Source organism: Myxocyprinus asiaticus, chromosome 11 (genome assembly GCF_019703515.2).
Source record: "Myxocyprinus asiaticus isolate MX2 ecotype Aquarium Trade chromosome 11, UBuf_Myxa_2, whole genome shotgun sequence".
Classification (NCBI taxonomy): domain Eukaryota; kingdom Metazoa; phylum Chordata; class Actinopteri; order Cypriniformes; family Catostomidae; genus Myxocyprinus; species Myxocyprinus asiaticus.
Window position 1 is genome coordinate 34,555,078 of NC_059354.1, and position 24,040 is coordinate 34,579,117.

General features: G+C 38.5%; 1 protein-coding gene across 12 annotated transcripts in view; it reads left to right on the forward strand.

Annotated features, from left to right (window-relative positions):
• The window catches only part of usp9 (ubiquitin specific peptidase 9), a 70,253-nt gene extending 47,422 nt beyond the window's left edge, over window positions 1–22,831 (forward strand). For 4 of the 12 annotated variants that reach the window (XM_051710184.1, XM_051710188.1, XM_051710189.1 and 1 more), the window contains 16 exons: window positions 1,909–2,099; window positions 2,243–2,416; window positions 2,521–2,662; window positions 2,758–2,961; window positions 11,862–12,420; window positions 12,935–13,058; window positions 13,577–13,802; window positions 14,589–14,718; window positions 14,821–15,006; window positions 15,723–15,943; window positions 16,229–16,317; window positions 16,590–16,746; window positions 16,857–17,069; window positions 18,676–18,783; window positions 19,617–19,712; window positions 21,095–22,831. In XM_051710184.1, coding sequence (XP_051566144.1) covers window positions 1,909–2,099; window positions 2,243–2,416; window positions 2,521–2,662; window positions 2,758–2,961; window positions 11,862–12,420; window positions 12,935–13,058; window positions 13,577–13,802; window positions 14,589–14,718; window positions 14,821–15,006; window positions 15,723–15,943; window positions 16,229–16,317; window positions 16,590–16,746; window positions 16,857–17,069; window positions 18,676–18,783; window positions 19,617–19,712; window positions 21,095–21,232 — 2,958 coding nt within the window. In that variant the 3' untranslated portion in view covers window positions 21,233–22,831. Of the gene's footprint in view, window positions 1–1,908; window positions 2,100–2,242; window positions 2,417–2,520; window positions 2,663–2,757; window positions 2,962–11,861; window positions 12,421–12,934; window positions 13,059–13,576; window positions 13,803–14,588; window positions 14,719–14,820; window positions 15,007–15,722; window positions 15,944–16,228; window positions 16,318–16,589; window positions 16,747–16,856; window positions 17,070–18,675; window positions 19,014–19,616; window positions 19,713–21,094 lie in introns of all 12 variants that reach the window. The other 8 variants (XM_051710195.1, XM_051710185.1, XM_051710192.1 and 5 more) reach the window with 6 other exon arrangements.
• The last annotated feature ends 1,209 nt before the right edge of the window (window positions 22,832–24,040 follow it).

Genomic DNA, 24,040 nt, shown 5'->3' on the forward strand with positions numbered 1-24,040 from the left:
ATATAGACAGGTGTGTGCCTTTTCAAATCATGTCCAATCAACTGAATTTACCACAGGTGGACTCCAATCAAGTTGTAGAAACATCTCAAGGATGATCAGTGGAAACAGGATGCACCTGAGCTCAATTTTGAGTGTCATGGCAAAGGCTGTGAATACTTATGTACATGTGAATTTATTTTTATTTATTTGATTTTTTTGATTTTTAATAAATTTGCAAAGATTTCAAACAACGTGAAAAGTTTGTCATTATGGGGTATTGTTTGTAGAATTTTGAGGAAAATAATGAATTTAATCAATTTTGGAATAAGGTTGTAATATAACAAAATGTGGAAAAAGTGAAGCGCTGTGATTACTTTCCGGATGCACTGTAACCAAACCAAATATATGTAAATTTGATGAGCCCCGATATGTTACAACTGGCTCAAAGATGCAACATAAAGGGGAGGTGACGCAGATGGCTAAACTAGAAAAAAGTGTTCATTAACACCAAAATCAAATAACAAAGCAAATATGACATCAGTAATTAGTAAATGCTAGTCAGTCATAAAGGAAAATGCATGAATATGGTGTGTGGTATAATTTGTGTATGGTTGCACAAAATCGCAATAAACAAAACAGTGAGGAGTTGGCAACCTGCCTCAGCAGCTGCCCCAACAAGCAGAACCACAGCGTTTAAATTGGTCACCGCAACAAGGCTCAGGTGCACAAACCCCGCCCCAATCACATCAGCTGCACCTGAAAAGCAAGAAGAAAAAAAACACACAGGCACAGCACAGACTGGGCCGTAACAAACATTTTGTGATGACTACAGGTAGCCAAACAAAAGTAATGTAACATGATAATGCAGGCTGCAGAATTTTGCAGTTGCAAAATGATGCAGGGAGTTTAGAGTGACTGGAAAGTGGACTGCGACCCTTTTCACAGCTAAAGTTGAGCAAAAAGATTGGAGTTCACTTTCAAGGCCAGGGACAATATAAATGCAAAGATAACTTTTCCACTCAGTTAACTTTTTCATCCACTTAAAGTGGTTTAACTTTGGTTCCTTTTAAGAGGACTTAAGTGTGAAAACCTAATGAGCATTGCTTTTTGAAGAAAGAACTTTTAGCACCTGATTTTTTTTTCACCGTGTATAGAAATAACAATAGGAATGCCAAGGGAATAGCTCAGGAGGAGGGGTGTGGCTTCTAATTTCCCAGTATGATTAAGCTCAAGTGTGCCCCTCCTTAATAAATAGTTCTTAAATCTGTTGCACCTGTTGTCCTGAAAGCACGCACAGTAGATTGTTCCAAGAAAGGTGGTCTCTTACCACATCTTTAATGTCTGTCTGTTAGTAAGCGTGTTTTCATGCACAGCAATACGCTGATAACTATCGCAAATCGGCTTATTAAAACAAAAATGACAGCGTGTATGAGATTTAAAATAATCGCATAACTCTCTGCTTTTGACATTAAAATGTAGACAGGCATGCGCACAACACTTGCGCACATTGGATAAGGAAATATGGACGCAGGTAAAGGCGTTTAAATGGGTAATGGGCAAAAGTCTACGAACTCTGATAGTTTTTTCTTAAACCGTTTTTGACCTTACCTCGATTCAAGAACAACAATTAAGGCATTTACAGTACCACACAATTTGTCAGATTAAGCATAATAGGTTTAAGAACGTGCATGTAAACATGCTCATTGTTATAGGGTGATATTATTGTTTACTGTAAATTTTTTGAGCTTCCCACTGATTATGATCATCCTCTCTCAGTACCAAATGACTGACAAATCCAGCCATCTTTGGGGCATAAATGCCATGTAGGCATTGCCTGGAGCTGAGGGCGTAATTGCTGAATACTTGTGTTCTTAAACTCTGATTACAATAGCGCTCTTTCTACGACTCTTGCTAATTCTAATTCTACAGACTAATGTGGATCCCAGGGATGAGGTCTTTGGTTATCAGCAACAGTTTGAAGACAAACCTTCTCTCAGTAAGTCTGAGGACAGGAAAGAATATAATATTGGGATTCTGCGGCAGCTGCAGGTCATCTTTGGACACTTGGCTTCCTCCCGATTGCAGTACTATGTGCCCAGGGGTTTCTGGAAGCAATTTCGGTAAATTCTGTTTTATGTAGTGTACTTTGTAATCTACAAGTTTCATTTGTTTTAAGACTAGTTGACAAGATCTGAGGACTTTTAAGGAAATCCAGTCAAAGTAGCCTTTGATTAGACCTCTCTGTTCATCTTTCTCTCTGCAGGTTATGGGGTGAACCAGTCAATTTGAGAGAGCAGCATGATGCCCTGGAGTTCTTTAACTCGCTGGTAGACAGCTTGGATGAAGCTCTGAAAGCACTGGGTCACCCTGCCATGCTGAGCAAAGTGCTGGGCGGCTCCTTTGCTGATCAGAAAATATGTCAGGGCTGCCCTCACAGGTACATAGGAAATCTAATACTGTCATTTGTTAGGACTTTTTAGTTATTTGCACATCTAGACTTTGGTGTTCTAATGAAACACACTTCATACTGTCTATTCTCAGATATGAATGCGAGGAATCGTTTACAACGTTGAATGTAGATATCAGGAACCATCAAAATCTCCTCGATTCTATGGAGCAGTATGTGAAAGGGGACTTGCTTGAGGGTGCAAATGCCTATCACTGTGAAAAATGCAATAAGAAGGTGTGCGATCTATCTTGATTTCTTGATGATATCTTTTGTGGTTGATGAAGGGAATCCTGGGTTATACTTAAAGTGCTAATGTGGATCCATGGCAGGTGGACACAGTGAAGCGTTTACTCATTAAGAAGCTGCCTCCGGTGCTGGCCATCCAGCTGAAACGCTTTGATTATGACTGGGAACGAGAGTGCGCCATCAAGTTCAATGACTACTTTGAGTTCCCGCGGGAGTTGGATATGGAGCCCTACACAGTAGCTGGAGTAGCTAAGCTGGAGGGATCTGATGTGCACCCAGAAAACCAGGTATGTATTCAGATATTGAACTTTTCCATTTTACTGACTGTAGAGAGGCATTATAGCTTTATAAAAAAATGTAATTATCTAAAATCTGCTTGGAAAAGCTAGATTAATATTTATTGAGAAATATAGCACTTATGCACACACCTGAGTACTATATTAACGTCTTTGTTGGACTAATGAACCATATTACTTGGTTGGCGATGGTTTGTTATAGTTAATTTGTTTTAGTAAATTATTTTTGTTATTGTTAATTTTTTAGCATTGGTGTCTGTTATATTGCTTTTAGAAAACAGAAGCAACAGCAATAAGCCACAAGAGGCCATCCATTACAGTGATTTCTATTTCAGCTCATAGCTGCTTCATATTGCCTCCTCCACCCCAACTGTAAAAACTTAGGCCAATAAACGATTAATCGGACAATAGTTTTTTTAATTGATTTCTAGAATGCCAAAAACATTTCTTATTCTTTCCTTACTATGACTGGCACAGACAAAGAGTCCTAAATGAATAAAATCCCAGGTGCAGTTTATTGTTCAACCAAAGTCCCCAAAATAACCAGAAAACAAAAAAGATTTGGTGCATAACGTGGGGCACAAAGTATAAACAAGCCCAAAACACAGTGGGGACTCTTATTTTGAAATGACATAATGATGAAAACTATCAACATCGATTTTTCCAAAAAGCAACTATCGGCACCAATTAATCGGTAAAACCGATATATCGGTCTACCTCTAGCTAGCATGGATAGGATGGCAAAATAAATAGGCTTATAAATGTTTAATTTGCATCTGTCACTTAGTAATATGGCCAGTGTTTGTTCCTTTTTTTTTTTTCTTTTTTCTTTTTTGTAGGCTGGTAAACCACACTTGCTGCTGTTCTAGCGTTTGTAAAGTTGAATTTTATTATTCAGACAATTTCCTGTTAATAATTTTGCATATTCTTGGGCCTTTGCAGTTCATAGTAATATTAATACATTTCAATTTTTTTTTAAAAAATTTTTATTGAAATAAAACAATACAATGTAAAGCATGGTATTTTACAGTGTCTTTCCTTTTTTTGATTTTGACAGAACTTTTTTTTTTTTTTAATAAATAATAAAGGATTATTCTTATTTTAATAAAAAGGGGGTAAGTTACAGTTGTGCTCAAAAGTTTGCATACCCTGGCAGAAATTGTGAAATTTTGGCATTGATTTTGAAAATATGACTGATCATTTTTATTTAAGGATAGTGATCATATGAAGCCATTTATTATCACATAGTTGTTTGGCTCCTTTTTAAATCATAATGGTAACGGAGATCACCCAAATGGCCCTGATCAAAAGTTTACATACCCTTGAATGTTTGGCCCTGTTACAGACACACAAGGTGACACACACAGGTTTAAATGGCAATTAAAGGTTAATTTCCCACACCTGTGGCTTTTTGCCACTAAATTGCAATTAGTGTGTTTATAAATAGTCAATGTGTTTCTTAGCTCTCATGTGGATGCACTGAGCAGGCTAGATACTGAGCCATGGGGATCAGAAAAGAACTGACAAAAGACCTGCGTAACAAGGTAATGGAACTTTATAAAGATGGAAAAGGATATAAAAAGATATCCTTTGCTGGGTAGTTCTTTCAGATTCTCAAAATATGACAGAATGGGTTCCCATTTTGAATAAAACCTTTCCACGGATCCTCTCAAAGTAAATTTTATCATTTCTAGTTTTAAAAAATACATCACATCTTCCAGCCAAGATGCCGCTGATGGAGAAGTGGTGGATTTCCAGCACAATAAAATTCTCCTACGAGCCAGCAGAGATATAAAAGCAATAATATCACTCATATTTGTAGTTGAAGTTGCATTTATTGCATAGTCCGGTGTTCCAAACACGGCTATTAGGGGACACGGCCTCAATGTTACCCCAAGAGCTTCACTAATGGTTTTAAAAATCAATGCCCAGTAGTTATCTAGACCAGTAAAACATATGTGCCAGATTTGCTGGAGAAAAAGAGCATCTATCACAGGCAGCGTCTGCCCCTGGATATATTACGGCGAGCGTAGCCTTACTTAAATGAACCCTATGCAGAACTTTAAATTGTATGAGCCCAAGTCTAGCAGAGGATGACGATGAATGGACCCTTTTAATTGCCTCCTTCCAATAGGCCTCAGATAACTCCTATACCCAGTTCATCTTCCCATCTGGATTTGATCTTATCCAGGCTATATTCTTTAAAAGACATGAGCTGAGAGTACAATATGGAGATCATCCCCTTATTACTGAATTTAAGAGTAAGGTTATCCAAAACTGAGGTGGGTGGAAGGTCGGGAAAGACAGGAAAACTGACCTTGACAAAATGACGAATCTGAAGATATCTAAAGAAGTGGTTATTTGGGAGGTCATACATTCTGCAAAGATTCTCAAAGCTACTAAATAAACCACCAGTATACAAATTCTTAAAACACGTCAAACCGCTTTCTACCCACTGCTTAGATACTAGGTCCAATGTAGAGGGGGTGAATAAATTATTTTTATAAATAGGGCCCAGAATTGATGTAAACTTATAGTGAAAACGGAACTGACTAAAAATCCTAAGAGTAGAAATCTCTACTGGATTAGATGTGATTCGGGAGGCTTTCAAGGGTTGGGAAGAATATACTAAAGCAGGAAAGGATGAAGAATGACAGGTTTGTGATTCAATTAGACACCAATTTGTTTCCGGGCTATGGAACCAGAATAAAATCTTTTGAATATTGGACGGCCAATAATAGTGAATAAATCTTGGAAGGCCTAACCCACCTATTTCATGGCTCCTCTGAAGAATGTTTATTAATCCTTGGAATCTTATTTTCCCAGACAAAGGATGTTATAGCTTGATTGAAAGATTTGGGCAAAAAGACTGGCAAAGACTGAAACAAATAAAGAAACTTGGAGGATTGTCATCTTTACAGAATTTATTCTTCCAGCTAAAGTAAGGGGAAGACTGCGCCACCTCTCCAGCTCCGCCTTTATTTCTTTAACTGAAGTTTATGATTGGCTTGAACAAATCAGAGAAAGAGCCAGTCATATGAATTCCAAGATATTTAAAGCCTTCTGAGAGAAATGAAAAGGCAATAATTCATGTTTTTGTCTGCAAGGCTGAATTATTAATGGGAAAGCATTCACTTTTTAGAAGATTTAATTTATAACCAGAAAAGGCTCCAAAACGACTCAATAATAATATAATAGCAGGACAACTTATGGCATCACTAACATAAAGTAAAAGGTCATCAGCGTACAAAGACACATGATGCTCAATATCCCCCCTACTAATCCCTGGAAACAGTACGGTGGATTTCAGTGCAATTAAAAGAGGTTCAATGGCGATTGCGAAAAGAAGCGGGGACAGTGGGCATCCTTGACGAGTACCTCACGTTAATGGGAAATAATCAGATAGAGAATAATTGGTCCGAATAGATGCCAGCGGTGAATGGTATAGTAATTTAACCCTATATATATATATTCATACATATACAGGTGCATCTCAATAAATTAGAATGTCGTGGAAAAGTTCATTTATTTCAGTAATTCAACTCAAATTGTGAAACTCGTGTATTAAATAAATTCAATGCACACAGACTGAAGTAGTTTAAGTCTTTGGTTCTTTTAATTGTAATGATTTTGGCTCACTTTTAACAAAAACCCACCAATTCACTATCTCAAAAAATTAGAATACATCATAAGACCAATAAAAAAAACATTTTTAGTGAATTGTTGGCCTTCTGGAAAGTATGTTAATTTACTGTATATGTACTCAATACTTGGTAGGGGCTCCTTTTGCTTTAATTACTGCCTCAATTCGGCGTGGCATGGAGGTGATCAGTTTGTGGCACTGCTGTGGTGGTATGGAAGCCCAGGTTTCTTTGACAGTGGCCTTCAGCTCATCTGCATTTTTTGGTCTCTTGTTTCTCATTTTCCTCTTGACAATACCCCATAGATTCTCTATGGGGTTCAGGTCTGGTGAGTTTGCTGGCCAGTCAAGCACACCAACACCATGGTCATTTAACCAACTTTTGGTGATTTTGGCAGTGTGGGCAGGTGCCAAATCCTGCTGGAAAATGAAATCAGCATCTTTAAAAAGCTGGTCAGCAGAAGGAAGCATGAAGTGCTCCAAAATTTCTTGGTAAACGAGTGCAGTGACTTTGGTTTTCAAAGAACACAATGGACCAACACCAGCAGATGACATTGCACCCCAAATCATCACAGACTGTGGAAACTTAACACTGGACTTCAAGCAACTTGGGCTATGAGCTTCTCCACCCTTCCTCCAGACTCTAGGACCTTGGTTTCCAAATGAAATACAAAACTTGCTCTCATCTGAAAAGAGGACTTTGGACCACTGGGCAACAGTCCAGTTCTTCTTCTCCTTAGCCCAGGTAAGACGCCTCTGACGTTGTCTGTGGTTCAGGAGTGGAATACGACAACTGTAGCCAAATTCCTTGACATGTCTGTGTGTGGTGGCTCTTGATGCCTTGACCCCAGCCTCAGTCCATTCCTTGTGAAGTTCACCCAAATTCTTGAATCGATTTTGCTGGACAATCATAAGGCTGCGGTTCTCTCGGTTGGTTGTGCATCTTTTTCTTCAACACTTTTTCCTTCCACTCAACTTTCTGTTAACATGCTTGGATACAGCACTCTGTGAACAGCCGGCTTCTTTGGCAATGAATGTTTGTGGCTTACCCTCCTTGTGAAGGGTGTCAATGATTGTCTTCTGGACAACTGTCAGATCAGCAGTCTTCCCCATGATTGTGTAGCCTAGTGAACCAAACTGAGAGACCATTTTGAAGGCTCAGGAAACCTTTGCAGGTGTTTTGAGTTGATTTGCTGATTGGCATGTCACCATATTCTAATTTTTTGAGATAGTGAATTGGTGGGTTTTTGTTAAATGTGAGCCAAAATCATCACAATTAAAAGAACCAAAGACTTAAACTACTTCAGTCTGTGTGCATTGAATTTATTTAATACACGGGTTTCACAATTTGAGTTGAATTACTGAAATAAATGAACTTTTCCACGACATTCTAATTTATTGAGATGCACCTGTACATACATGTATGTATGAATATATATATGTGTGTGTGTGTGTGTGTATATATATATATGTGTGTGTGTATATATATATATATATATATATATATATATATAATATGTGTGTGTGTGTGTATATATATATATGTGTATATATATATATATATATATACATATATATATATATATATATATCATACATATGTGTGTGTGTGTGTGTGTGTGTGTGTGTGTGTGTGTGTGTGTGTGTGTGTGTGTGTATATATATATATTACCAAACCCAAATTTTTCTAAAACCGCAAACAAATATCGATCAAAAGCCTTCTCCGCATCCAAAGAGATGATAACCTCTGGATCTGTAGAAGGAACGGGCAAAAACAATCTTCGAATATTAGAGAAAGAATGACGATTCCTAATAAATCCTGTTTGATCATCTGAAATTATTGTGGGAAGGACATGTTCCAAGCGGTATGCTAGAACATTTGCTAGGATTTTAATGTCAGCATTTAAAAGGGAAATAGGACGATATGACCCACACTGAGTGGGGTCCTTATTTTTATTAAGGAGTGAGATGGAAGCTCGTGAAAAGTTGGCGGCAGAGAACCAGATTCCAAAGATTCTTTAAACACTTCGAGAAGAATTGGTACAGGTTTCTCCTTAAATTTCTTATAAAACTCAATAGGATACCCATCAGGGCCTGGAGACCTACCACTTCTCATTGCCATGATGGCCATTCTGATTTCTTCCAACTCAAGACCTTGATCTAAATCTTCTACCTCAACTAACTGCAACGTCAGAATGTCTAAATTATTTAAAAATTGTTCATATCTGTTGTATCTGAAGAGAATTCTGAAGTATATAATGAGGAATAAAAGGATGTGAAAATTGTGCTAATTTCGTTTGGGTTATTTGTTAAAATTTGGTTAGAATCCTTTATCTGAGGAATAAGACATGAAGCAACTTGCCATTTCAGCTGGTGAGCCAGAAGCCGGCTTGATTTGTCTACATATTCATAATAAAGGCCACGAGTCCTAAAAATTAATTGTTCTGCTTGAGTTGTAGATAAGAGATTGAATTTTGTCTGTAGATCAACTTTTTTTATTTTTTTTTTTTATTTTTTTTTTTTACGTAATTTAGCTGTAGGTGTGTCAGAATATTGTCTGTCTAAATCTAGTATAGATTGTGACAATGCCTGCAATTCCTTCCTACGCTCTTTATTGGCATATGATGTATAGGATATTATTTGGCCCCTCCCAGAGTAATGAGTAAGATACTGAGCCCAATTTATTGCTCTCCAAGAAGGTGTCTATATTGGCCAACACAAAATTGCAGAATTTTTCACAAGATAACCGGAGAGGATTAAGTTTCCACTGCGGTTGTTCCCTGATGTTCAAGGGAAAATGCAGGTCTAGTACCACACTCGCATGGTCTGATATAACTATAGCTGAGTACTCAATTTTCTGAACCATTGATATAAACAGATTATCTATAAAGAAATAGTCTAGCCTGGAAAAGGAATGATGGACATGAGAGTAAAAAGAGTACTGCTTGGCCACTGGATTTAAAAATCTCCAAGGGTCCACACACCCATTTTGTTGCATAAAAGTAGAGAGAACCTTGGACATGTTAGAAGCGATACTACTAGAGTTAGACCTATCAAGCAGTGGGTCAGTAACACAATTCAGGTCTCCAGAGAGTATCAAATGGTGTGTATTTAAGCTTGGAAATTAATGACAAACTATTCATAATTTGAACATTGTCCCAATTAGGAGCATAAACATTTACTAAGACAACTGGTACTTGGAAAAAGAGATCCAGGAACTATAACAAAATGACCATTCGGGTCACTGAGTACATCAGATGGTATAAACTGCACTCTTATTTATTAATATTGCCACACCTCTTGATCTGCTATTGAATTTGGAATGAAAGACATGGCTAACTCATATTTTATGAATACTATTATGGTCCTCTGGTCCGTATGAGTTTCTTGTAAGAACAGTATATCTGGTTTATAATGCTTAAGATGGGGAAAAAAAACGTTAGTTCTTTTAACAGGGCCGTTAAGCCCCCTAACGTTCCATGACAGCAATCTCACAGGATGGCCTCTGTCCTAATCACCTATATTAACTAAAGAAATTCACTAAGGAGTGCAGGGCTTATAGTTTGAAACAATCTGTAGCCATGAGCTGTCAGAAAATCCAAAAGAAAACAGGTCTAAACAATGTGTAACAACTAGAAAGATAAGCTTCAGACCATCCCTTCCAACCCCTAAACAAACATGAGAAAAAAAAGAAGAAAACCTCCAATTGAGGATGATCGCAGACCTAACATAACAAAAAACTTCCAAAGTGTACAAAATAACTATAATGAAAGTCCCAAACAGTCTAAGTGCAGCTCCCTTCTATAGGAGGTTTAAAAGCAAATAGTATCACCATTTAAGAACACTGTCAAGCTTAACGGAGTATAAGGAATATGTAGTATAAAGTATATGTAGTATACGTGAAGAAAGTCACAGTCAGCCTTAATCTACATATATACTATGTAATCTTACCCGAAAGGGTAAAAGAGAAAAATGTTATTGCACCTTAATCTTCACCCCAGTGGGAAAGGTAGAAAACATTGGCTTCCTACGGTGTATCGAAGCAGTGTGTCTTCCCTTCATGCGTAATACGAAGCCATGCTGGGTATAAAAGGGCGAATGTAATTCCCTTCCCGTACAGCCGTGCTTTCACGTCCTTCAACGCCGCTCGCCTTTTCCCCAGTTCCGTGCTGAAATCTTCATGGAAAAACACCCTGTGGCCACGATAGTACAACTCCTGCTTTTGCTTGCTGAATCTGAAGATGCGATGCTTATCTTGGAAGAAATGGAAGAGAACCAATAATACTCTTGGTCTTGACTGTTTGGACTTTGAGTCATTGGTTGGCACAGGTCTGACTCGGTGGGCACGTGAAAGGAGTGAGCTCGTGAAGAAGTCCTTCCCAAGTACTTCCACGAAGAAGTCAGTCATGAACTTAATGGAATCTGATCCCTCCAGCTTTTCGGGGATACCCACCACTCTCATATTAGACCTCCATGAACGATTCTCGAGATCATCCAGCTTTTCCTTCAAAGACTAATTTTCTTTCTGTAGCGTGTCAATGGATGCCTCAACATTCACCAGCTTGTCGCTATAATCGTTTAGGCCGTCTTCAGCCTCGCAAAGGCGTTCATCGTGTTTCATAGTACGATTTAACTTGCTTCAATGTCGCGACAGGGCACCAACCAGTTCAGTTTTTTTAAAGAGAATGAACTACTTGCATCATGTCGGAAAGAAGTGCTGATCGGAGTCTTTCGAGGTCTTTAGGTAAAGCAGGCGAAACCTCAAGGTGAGGCACCATGTCATCGGTCTTACCAGAGGCCTCGCCATCTTTGTCTCTGGATTTATTCCGAGGTTGCTTTCTTGTCATCATTATGTTGTTCACCTATGTTCCCTCATTGTTCAGAACGCTAAATGTATTGGAGTGAGCGTATATCAATAGTAAGCGATCAAATAATTAAAAGTGCTCGGGAGCTGCACCCACCTACACCTATTCACACCATGCTTAACCCGGAAGTACTCATGGTTTGATTTTAAAGAAATTTACTTTTGTATGCAAAACAATGATAATACTGTGTTGGGTCAGCACTTGATGTCCATTAGAATATATAGACAATCATATTCTGGGGTGAAACCACTTCTATATTTATAAAAAATTTCACCAGCTAGGAATTACTAATCACTGACTTGCAGTATAAAAGTTATCTAAATGTGATTACTAATACTTTTGGTCTCTTAATGTTGCTAGAGTTTTGAAATGGTTCTTTATGGCAGCAGGTGGTCCAGCAGAATGAGCCGTCAGAGCCAGAGCCCCCTTGCAGCTCTCGCTATCGTTTGGTGGGAGTGCTGGTCCACTCGGGCCAGGCCAGTGGAGGTCATTACTACTCCTACATCATTCAGAGGAATGGCATTGGAGGTGAGGGAGAGAGGAACCGCTGGTACAAGTTTGACGATGGTGACGTCACCGAGTGCAAGATGGACGATGATGAGGAGATGAAGAACCAGTGCTTTGGAGGGGAGTACATGGGTGAGGTCTTCGACCATATGATGAAGCGCATGTCCTACAGACGACAGAAGCGCTGGTGGAATGCATACATCCTCTTTTACGAGCGCATGGACACACTCGACAAGGACAGCGAGTTGGTGAAGTACATCACTGAGCTTTCAGTGACCAGCAGACCTCACCAAGTAAAGATGCCCTCTGCTATCGAACGCAGCGTACGCAAACAGAATGTGCAGTTCATGCACAATCGTATGCAGTACAGCTTGGAGTACTTCCAGTTTATCAGGAAACTGTTGACCTGTAATAGTGTCTACTTGAACTCACCACCAGGTAAATCCACCCATTGACCTTGCTCTGTTCTCTTGTGGTAGAAATTGGAGCAATTCAAGGTTTGATATATTACAGGGTATTTAAGAAACCATTAAAAATGTCAAACTCTATTAATAGTTGCATCTTGCCGCAAATGGGCAAGAAAGTTAAAAGGCAGAGACAAAGTATCTGCTGCAGAAAACTGCAGCTTGGCCTGCATTTGAAGTTAATATGTACCCATAAATTATTTAGCAGCTCTTTCCCAGTTTATCTGCATCTGAAATTGAGCTTTTAGCTAAACCATCAATGTTGCAGACTAACAGCCTGGATTAACTGTTTGTGTGTTTGGGGAATGGAAATTTTTCTCCATTGGATAAAGGTACCGTAGTTGCTGCAGAATAATTCATTCTAAGAGATGAAATTTTCAAATTAACCATTCAAGAGCACAACACCTTGTGCTGTTTTAGAGCCATAATGTTCTTGCATTCTTATCTATCAGTAGTTTCTGAACCTGAATTTTCTTTGTGGCCGTTAGGTCAAGACCACCTTTTGCCTGAAGCTGAAGAAATGGCCATGATTAGTATACAGCTCGCTGCTAGATTTCTCTTCAGTACTGGATTCCACACCAAGAAAATAGTCCGTGGCCCTGCTAGCGATTGGTAAGTGTATTTTTCAGGTGCACAAGTGGTGTTAATGTGAGTTCTTCAATAGTTAGTTGAACCTTGTTCATCAATGTGTAACCGGTCCTGCTCGACCCGCTCCGAACGGGATTCGAACCGCCGTCTCCGGCATGGGAGGCGGGCACGTTAACAAGGGGGCTAAAGGCTACAGCCTCTAGCATCAGTCGCAAGTGCACCTCTTGAGACCAGGGGAGTGAGGTTTACACATACCGCACAGCTCTAAAGTACCAGCTGGCTCCCATTACACCAACTCCCAACCTCACTCCCATTTGTAGTGAGTGTAACCGGTCCTGCTTGACCCGCTCCGAACGGGATTTGAACCGGTGTCTCCAGCATGGGAGGCGGGTGCGCTAACAAGGAGGCTAAAGGCTACAGCCTCTAGCGTCAGTTGCTAGTGCAGCTCTTGAAGCCAGGGGAGTGAGGTTTATACTTACACTTAGCTATATCATACCAGCTGGCTCCAGTTACAAATGCATTCAATGACCTTTCTATTTCAGGTATGATGCTCTGTGCATCTTGCTTCGACACAGTAAGAATGTGCGCTACTGGTTTGCACACAACGTCCTCTTCGCATATCCAAACCGCTTCTCGGAGTACCTGCTCGAATGCCCCAGTGCTGAGGTTCGAGGGGCCTTCTCCAAACTCATAGTATTCATTGCACATTTCTCCCTTCAAGATGGACCCTGCCCTTCACCAATTGCCTCACCTGGACCTTCAAGTCAGGTAAGTCTTGTAAGCTAGTTATCCATAAAAGGGATGTGCTAAACTACATATTCTCAAAATTGACTAGTCATAAATTGTCTGAACTGAATTGCTGATTAATCAGTCTTAAAGGGATAGTTCACTTTCTTTTGCAGAACGCAAGTGATGATTTTTAGAAGAAAATCTCAGCTCTGTAGGTCCATATAATGCAAGTGAATGGGTGCCAAAATTATGACTCTCCAAAAAGCACAAAGGCAGCATAAAAGCAATCCATACAACTCCAGTGTTTTAATCCATATTTTCAGAAGTGATATAATAGGTTTGGGTGAGGTAGGTTTTGCAAGAAATTCTTCTTCCTTCCCAGTAGGGGCCGATATGCATGAAGAATGTGAAAGGGAAAGTTAAAGTGATGATTGACTGAGCAGGGAGGAGAATTTATGAAAAAAAATGACTTAAGTATTGGTCTGTTTGTCACCCACACCTATCAGATCGCTTCTGAAGTCATTGATTTAACCACTGGAGTCTCATGGATTACTTTTATGGTGACTTATGTGATTTTTGGAGCTTCAACATTTTTGAGAAATTCTAAAAATCTTTATTTAATTTCATCAGATGAAAGAAAATCATATACATCTGGGATGGCATAAGGTTGAGTAAATGATGAGAGAATATTCAGTTTTGGGATGACTAATCTTTTAAGGAAGGCCTGTATATTTTGGCTCCACCAGGGGTCCATTTATTGCCCATCTTTAATTCATTTCTGCCTCTATAGGTTCCCATATATTTGCTTTTGTTTTTTTGTCTTAGGGCTGTGATAATTTGAGTTTAAGTGAACATCTTTTACGTGCTGTGCTCAATCTGCTGAGAAGGGAAGTGTCTGAGCATGGCCGTCATCTACAGCAGTACTTTAACCTTTTCGTCATGTATGCCAATCTTGGTAAGGGCCTCTCACCACCGTTCAGGTTTTCATCCATAAAGACTTAAAAGCTACCATGTGCTTCAGTGCTTTCCCGTCTGACTCCTTTATTCTGCCCGTCAGGCTTGGCAGAGAAGACGCAGCTGTTGAAGCTCGGGGTACCAGCCACCTTCATGCTTGTGGCCCTAGATGAGGGGCCGGGGCCTCCCATTAAATACCAGTACGCTGAGCTGGGAAAGCTCTATACTGTTGTGTCCCAGCTGGTTCGCTGCTGTGACATAACATCTCGTATGCAGTCCTCAATTAATGGTAAGAATTTTGCTATAGAGCCAAACCTTTTTATTTTGATAAAGTGTCTTTAGGCTTCTTTAAACTGCAGTTTCCAGTGCCCAATGACGATGCTCATCCTTGCTCAGGATTTACTGACTGACACACAGCCATCTCCAGGCATGAGTGCCGGGTTGGCATTGCTTAGAGCTGAGGGCATTTACAGAGAAATAAGTAGAGCTGCACCAATATTCGTCTTATTGTTGTCAGCTCAGTACCACCCTCAAATATGAGGTCATTCCTTTCTGTTTAGAGCAGTTAATTCATTTTGAGTGCATTTGCTTGTACAACAAAACAGATAACTAACAAAAGTCTGCCCATTGTTAAAACGATTAAAAGGTACTGTCTAGGTCATTTACTCTCCCTGTTGTTGTTTCAAGTACGTTTTACTTTGCTTGCAAATCAATAAATCGACAATGCAAGAGTTTTTTTCTTCTGTTGACGTCACATGTAAATAGATGTGTAACAAGCTGACAGAACACTGATCAATGTGAAAATGTAAAAAGTGAAATTAGGGTAATGGAAACATTGTCGGCTAAAGCGTAAATCAGTGTAAGATATTGCATGTAAACACACTCATTTACACAAGTTACTTGTCCCATCCTATTTCCAAGCCCAGAGATTCTGCCAAAATCACCATCCAGAAAAAGTAACTTTAACACATCTTGACTTTCCACATTTTTTTTATTATTATTAAGGTAACCCTCCCTTGCCAAACCCATATGGTGACCCCAACATCACAGCTCCCATCATGCCTCTGCAACAGCTGGTGGTGGACATTTTGTTTGTGCGCACCAGTTATGTCAAGAAGATTATTGAGGATTGTAGTAACTCTGAGGACACCATCAAACTGCTGAGATTCTGCTGTTGGGAGAACCCTCAGTTTTCCTCCACTGTGCTTAGTGAACTACTGTGGCAGGTGAGACGGATCACCAGCCGTATGTTAGGCTGGTGGCACACTACGATTTCTTTCTGTCCTTGGATTGTTGCTTGTCAGATTTTAGTATGTGACCCCATAAAAAGGAAAGAAAATATTTTTTTACCCCTCTGAAAGGAAAATCTTTTTAAAATATCTGAATTTCAGATGGCATAATTGTTGCAAAAACATAAAGGTGATATGGGTATGAGTTCAGTATCTTTCTAATCTGTAAATTGCTCATTTTATGATTGTGAAGATGCTAATTAACTTTGTGTTTTTGTGTAGGTGGCATATTCATATACGTATGAGTTAAGACCTTACTTGGACTTGCTACTTCAGATCCTGTTTATAGAAGATTCATGGCAGACTCACAGGTCAGTCTACCTTTTTCACTTTCTTACTGTTTAGCAAATGCCTTTTTTTATATATAAACCAACTTAACTTACTGTTAGAGTCTTACTGTAACACTGGAGCAACCTGGAACGCTTAATAAGAGAACAATGGTTATGGGGTACAACTGGGGTCATTTCTTGAAATAAGCCTGTGACTTTTGATTTACAGTAGACCCTTAATTGTTAGACCTTTTAGACCTACATCACCAGGTGAATAAATATTGTTCTGTTCTTTTTGTTTAATGGTTTGTTAGGATCCACAATGTGCTGAAGGGAATCCCTGATGACCGTGATGGGTTATTTGACACAATTCAACGCTCTAAAAACCACTACCAAAAGAGAGCTTATCAGTGTATCAAATGCATGGTTGCTCTTTTCAGTAACTGCTCAGTGGCCTACCAGATTCTCCAGGTGAGCATGTTATCATCACACTGGTGATAAGACTGTGTACTTGGATGGGTTTGTTTTTCAGATTATGCAAAAACTGGTCAAGTTTAGCTCTTATGGTTTGTCCATTTCAGAGTAATGGGGATCTTAAGAGGAAGTGGACATGGGCAGTGGAGTGGCTCGGCGATGAGCTAGAACGGAGACCATATGCTGGCAACACCCAATACACATACAACAACTGGTCCCCTCCTGTCCAGAGCAATGAAACTTCCAACGGATACTTCTTGGAACGTTCTCATAGTGCCCGTATGACTTTAGCCAAGGCATGCGAGTTGTGCCCAGAGGAGGTATGTTTGCTAATGCCACCCCTATAAAACCTATAGTAATATTCCAGGTTTAATACAAGTTGAGCTCAGTCAACAGCATTTGTGACATAATGTTGATTATCAAAAAAAATTATTTAGACTGGTTCGTCTTTTTTTTTTTTTTTTTTTTATAAAGCAAAAATCGAGGTTACTGTGAGGCACTTACAATATTCATTGTGCCAATTTTTGGAGGGTTTAAAGGCAGAAATTTTAAACTCATGGCTTATCAAGTTGTAAAATTGGCTATAACTTTACACAGAAAAGGTTATTAAGCAATTTTATCACACTAAAATCATGTTTATGTCTTGTGGCTATACTTTTTGAAATAGTATTTTAATGTTTACGGATTGGAAACGGATTCACTTTCATTGCAAGTGCCTTACTGTAACCCAGAATTTTGCTCTATTTTTTCTTTTTTTTTTTTTCCTCCCCAATTTGGAGTTCCCAATGTGCTCTAAGTCCTCGTGGTGGCGTAGTGACTCGCCCCAGTCCGGGTGGTGGAGGACGAATCTCAGTTGCCTCCGTGTCTGAGACCGTCAATCCGTGCATCTTATCACGTGGCTTGTTGAGCACGTTACCATGGAAATATAGCGCATGTGGAGGCTTCACGCTATTTTCCGTGGCATCAATGCACAACTCGCCACGTGCCCCACTGAGAGCGAGAACCACATTATAGCAACCACGAGGAGGTTACCCCATGTGACTCAACCCTTCTTAGCGACCGGGCCAATTTAGTTGCTTAGGAGACCTGGCTGGAGTCACTCAGCACGCCCTGGATTTGAACTCGCGACTCCAGGGGTGGTAGTCAGCGTCTTTACTCGCTGAGCTACCCAGGCCCCTGCTCATTTTTTTTTTTTTTTTTTTAAGAAAAGGAGGTTCAAGTCAAAATTAATTTTTGTTGTGATCAACATTATGCAACAAATCCTGTCGATTGAGCTTAACTTGTATTGAACCCGCAATATTCCTTTTAAGTCTAAGTATGTTTTTTTTATTTATTTTTTTATACAATTTAGTATAATACCTGTGCTTCCACCCACTTGCCAGTCATGCCTTTTATAAATTTCAATTATGTTTGTAATCTAGATAAGCACTTACATTTTAATCATTCAAACTTCTTCCCCCAAATTTGCACTGAAACCTTCTCATGCTATGACTGTGTATTGTTGGGAAAGCACAGAGAAACTAGATGGCAAATTAAACATTTGACTTTTCATTGTACATTTTGAAGGGACTCTTTACTAATCTAGAGATGTTTTGACTGCAAAATACTAGCCATATTTAACTATAGGTAGGGCTTTGAGTTTTCGATTTTTCTTTTTTTTTTCAGGTTTTCATTTTGTTGTTTCTTAAAGCAATTATAAAATGCTGTTAATATTTGCATAAACTAAGTTTCATTGTTAATGGTTGATTTCATGCCATAGCCATTGTTTCAAGCCTTTTTTTTTATTTTTTATAATTTGCAGATTATCAAATTCAGTTTAATCAATGGCAAAATACCAAAAGTGTTACATGTATGAAGCCATAGATGAGTCCACATATGCATAATTTGTTGAAACAGAATGCATTATTAACTGCCATTTCAAAATAGTGTCACTTAACGAAGCACGAGGTGGTATCTGAAGAGGACGCAGGCCGGAATCCGTCCTCGACACAGCTACTTTTGCCAGGGGAAGTGACAGGCCAGCAGCAACACACCGTAAGACTCGTATGGCCCGATACAGGTGCCATCTGCGTAACTTCTTGATGTTCACAGGGCATGATGTAGTCAGATCCATCTTCCACCTCCCTCAAGAACAACTCTGAATCAACTGTTATCTCTCGTCCTCATCTCAGTGTGTCCAAACTGTTTCTTTCTACCCAACTTAATGTGGTAACTAAGTGATCGAAAACTCTAAGCCTTGGCTATAGTGTACAATTGAGTTGCAGGTAATCTTTGTTTCTTGTGCTGTTTTTCATTTTATTTCTTCCTTTTGAGACATGTGGGTTGTTTGGAAAATGTGTGATGGTGATTGTTCATAGAAATCTTATGTAATCTTTCTGCATTTCTAAGAAGCTTGTATGACTTTTCATTTTTGTGGGGGGTAGCACAGTGTTAAAGAGAACACATTTAGCAGTCACGCCACCACTCTTATCCGTTCATTCATGGCTTCCTGTGACCAATTTCTGTCTGCCGTCTAAAGCTTCCTTCAGATTTACTAAAATTGTTTTCCTAACTAAAGGTGGAATAGTGTTTGGTGTACTTTGTTTTATGGTGTCCTCTTGTCTGTCATTGGATTCCACAATATGTCTTAAATTAAAAAGGTATTTACCTTGTTCATCTAAATCAAAGATACATAGATTTTGAAAAGAATTCCTGAGTGTTCACATTTCTTGACCCATCAACATGCATGTTTAACGCCTTGGCATGTTGTTTCTTAAGATCTTTGTAGACCCAAAGTTAATTTAGTATAGAGAATCAGTTTTTGGATGTGATAAAAATCGTTATTCTGAATTTCCTGTGCTTAACTCCATTTATGATGGTTGTTTTAGGAACCCGATGAGCAGGAGGCCCTCGATGAACAGGACCCTTCTCCCCCAGAGGATACGACTCTGTACCCCCATTCTCCAGGCACAAAGTATCAACAGGTACTAAGCCTCACACACTGCTCTGAATAACTATATTGCAGATATTTACCCTAAGCTTTTCTAAGACCCTCTTAAATTATGGATTAAGTAATTCAAAGGCTTTCAAAAGCTTCCTTTATTGCAAATTCACTTAGTAGTTTTAGTTTTACTGGGATCTTCCAATATGCTCACAGGAAAGGGCTCTCAACATCTTTGTGTAACGTATGTTGTTGGGTTAAACTTTAGATGGCTAGCAGCTTTCTTCCCCATTTATCCCAGTGAGGAACATTTCCATTTGGCGGTTAAACATGTAAATGTGGATTAATTAAAAGATGTGAATAGTTCACCCAAAAATGATAATTCATTCACTCACCCATTATGTCGTCTTAAACTCGTATGACAAACGAAGACATTTTAATGGAGATACGATGTCTGTTTGTCCATACAATGCGACAAAGTGAATGGTGACTAAATTTTCAAGCTCCAAAAAGCTCATTGAGGCAGCATAAAAGTAATTCAAACGACTTCAGTGGTTTAATCCAATTCTTTTGAAGCGATCCATTGGTTTTGGTTGAGAACAGAACAAAATGCAACTCCTTTACAAGTTGATTAGTTATTTTTATTTTTAGACTTTTGTTAGTTATCTGAAATTTGGCCACCAATTACTTGCAGTGTATGGACAAACAGACATCATATGCCCATTAAAATATCTTTATCTGTGTTCCACGGAAGAAAGAAAGTTATGCGAGTTTGAGATGACATAACAGTGAGTAAATGTCCTTTTTGGGTGAACTACCTGTATTCCTTTAATGCATACTGTCAATTGTGCAGTTTTCTTTTAGTTTTAAGAGATGCTGTCATTTAATTTTGTACATTTACTTACTACTATCATGTGTGTATATTTTAGTTTCTACTTCAAGATCTTAATTAATATCAGGTAGAGCATGGCTTTGGTAACGCCAAGATTATGTGTTTGATTCCCAAAGAACATGCATACTCAGTGCTTTTAAGCTCTTTATTAAGTATTTTTGGATAACTGTCTACCAAATGAGTAAATGTATAAAATAAGTTAAATCATGCTAAAAAACAGTTTAACTAAACATTAAAGGAATGTTCCGGGTTCAATACAAGTTAAGCTCAATCGACAGCATTTGTGGCATAATGATGATTACCACAAGAAATTATTTTGACTGTAATTTCAAATTTCCAATGTAAGTGCCTCACTGGAACCTCGATTTTTGCTTCTCAAGAAAAGGAGGGACAAGTCAAAATTCATTTTTGTGGTAATCAACGTTATGCCACAAATGCTGTCGATTGAGCTTAACTTGTATTGAACCCGGAACATTCCTTTAAATGAATCTATGATTGTCATGTAATCATGTTAAATATATTGTGTCTTTCAGCAGAACAACCTCCCTCATATGCAGCCATACACTGGCCCTGCAGCACAGCACGTCAACAACCCTCAGCGTCCAGGCCCACTAGCACAAGAGAACTGGGAGCCCCCTGAGGAGGTGCCACCCAGCCAGACTAAAGACTAACAAAATGTTCTCGCACTGTCCTCTATCTGAGTTCTCCGGTGAGATACTCGAATCCAGAGCAAGTCCAGGCCCAACCACGCTGCTCCACTCCAGAGCCTGTGTAACCAGAACATTCAGCTTCCCTCAATTTCTAACCCTGGAGTGGAGTCTCTTCACTGTCTGCTCTGCAGTATTAACTGTCAAAAGTGTAACTTGCAGTAGACTGTGCATATTGTTTCTAATAAAAGGGGCCTGGCGCACTTATCTCATGACAGAGGTGTACATACAATGTTAATGTTTTGACTGTTCAAAATCAACAGCACATCATGCTGTTTTGGGGACTGCAGATTAATGAAAATGGAAAAACAACAAAAAAAGATGCAAATATGACTGAGTCACAAAAAAAAAAAAAATCCCTGTTTTATCCCATACTCAGTAGTAAGGTTTGGGCCGTTTGGGTCATTCTGCTTTTGATCATACATTATATTCATGTCAAAGCTTAACCAGCTATGGCACCTCGTGAGTGGGAGTTGGCCATAGTTTGTGAAGGATGGGATGGTTGGGTGATCTTCATGATGTTTAGTTGATGTGAATGGGGTGATGCAACTTTATTCTGGAAATTCCTATTGCCTTTTTCTTTTATCTGGTAATAATTCAATAATTTGAAAGGTGTAAACTCTTAGCATGGCTTGACATCAAACTAGCATAGCCAAAAGAAATTGTGCAATTTCTTTCTCCACAGCTATTTAGAAGAGCTGTTGGTCCCCCTTCGTATGCTCTTCTAGATTTGATGTTTTCGAAGCAATGTAAGAAATAAGTGGCTTTACAATTGCACACGTTCTCTCTGAGAAATATTTGGCTGTTGCTTTTTGATTGGAAAAATGCTTAGTTTTTGATGGTAGGAATTTTAGACAGAGAAAATATATGCAACAATTTGCTATGCCAGGATGCCTGGAAAATTGGTGGACTGAACTCAGTTTGCTTATTTGTCTCTCCTTGGTTGAACACTGCATTAGACAAACCTGGCAATTTAATCAGTCACCTGATTTCATGATCCCTGTTCACATTTGCATACTCAAATAGAGGACTCTTCATTTACGGAGAATGAACGTGAAGCAGGGTTGTACCATAAAATAACTGCAGGTTAGTCATGTTGCAACTTCAGTTAGTAAAGTCTCTTGGATTAAAGGAGTAAACATCAGTAGATACTGTATGTATTTAATTGGTAACTTGAATGCTTTTTTTTTTTTTTTTTTTTTTTTTTTATTTTGTTGGAAAAATACCAAATACTCCTGCAAATGAAAATATTCTGCCCATCATATATTTAAATATTTTGCCGTTTTATTTTATAGAATTTATTTTGTTGTATTTCACTTTAAAAAAAAAAAATAGAATTTGATTTAAGAGGAACATTTTTGTCCTTGTGTTATTTTTAAAGATTATTGACTGTACGGAGTTCTTCGCCCTGTTTTTTGCCGACTTTTGTTTTGGCCATGATGTGACGTTGAATTCTGAAGCCACAGTCACAATGTTGACTTTCACTTTGTGAGGTTTTTGTGCACAGAAATGTTAAAGAGCATTGCACCCTTCAAGAATAAAGAGAAAAAAATGTCAGGAAAATGCCTTTGATTTGTTTTTAGGATACAGTTGCAAAACATGTTTTACATGGACTCATGAAAACTAGCCCTCTTTCAGACCACAAATCATACATTTCCATACGTATTAGTGATTTTCTCCAGTTTTCACAAAATTATATTGACTTAAAACAGCACACAGTAGCCTATAACCACAAATTACTAAATATTTTCACAACCATATGTGTTTGTAGGCCAGAGGCCTGTACCATATAGGTCGCTGAACGAGGATTGCTTTCAGGTTGACAAATTCAAACCAATCCAATCAGGCTTAATTTGTACCATGATGCAGCTCATCAACTCAGGCCTCGATCCTGACTTTAAAATTAGATTACACGCTCGTGCACATGAATGAGTGACGTTTGCAGCGCACAACCAATCGTGTGCGAGAACGGGATTCACTTCTCGCGAGAGACTCAGCGGGATTTACCTCTGCTGAAAGCTGATGATTATGAAAATAAGAATTGAAATTCATTTAAACTGTGCACAAGACATTGTTTTAAAAATATGTAAAAAAATTAAAATGCATTTATACTGCTCAAGAGTTCAGCATGAAATCATGAAGACTTCAAACACATGATTTACACCTTACAAGGGATAACTAAAATTATGAATAAATTACAGACATTTACACAAGAAAGAAACAGCGGCTGCTACGAGAACTCAAGAGGACTGCTGCAATAAAAAATATAAAACAGCTGGTATATCAATGCGTAAGTGAACTCAGATAGGCCCACAACAAGAACACAAAGGCTTATTCATTTTAAAAGTTTAAATTTATTTAAAATATAAAAGCTTTTATGTTTCTTTGAATTGAAAACTTTATATATCATTCAAAACTATTGCAAATAAATATAGGCTACTACTGATTACAAAACGAATAGAGAGAATAAAGATCTACCAGTTAGTCTATCAAAATGTGTTTTTAGACAATGGAATAAACTACTTTGTAAATATATGTGGGATAATAGGAAACCTAGAATTAGTCTTAAAATTCTTATGTTGTCAAAAAGGCTTGGAGGACTAAAAATCCCAAATTTAATAAATTATTAGAAAGCTGCCCATATTCAACATATATTGATTTGGATGGATGAAGAATCTCAAATGAAATGGAGGAAGATGGAAATGTATCAAATGGGGGAACCTATTAGTATATCCCTGTTCCTACCCAAACAAAGCAGCACATTTAAATCAA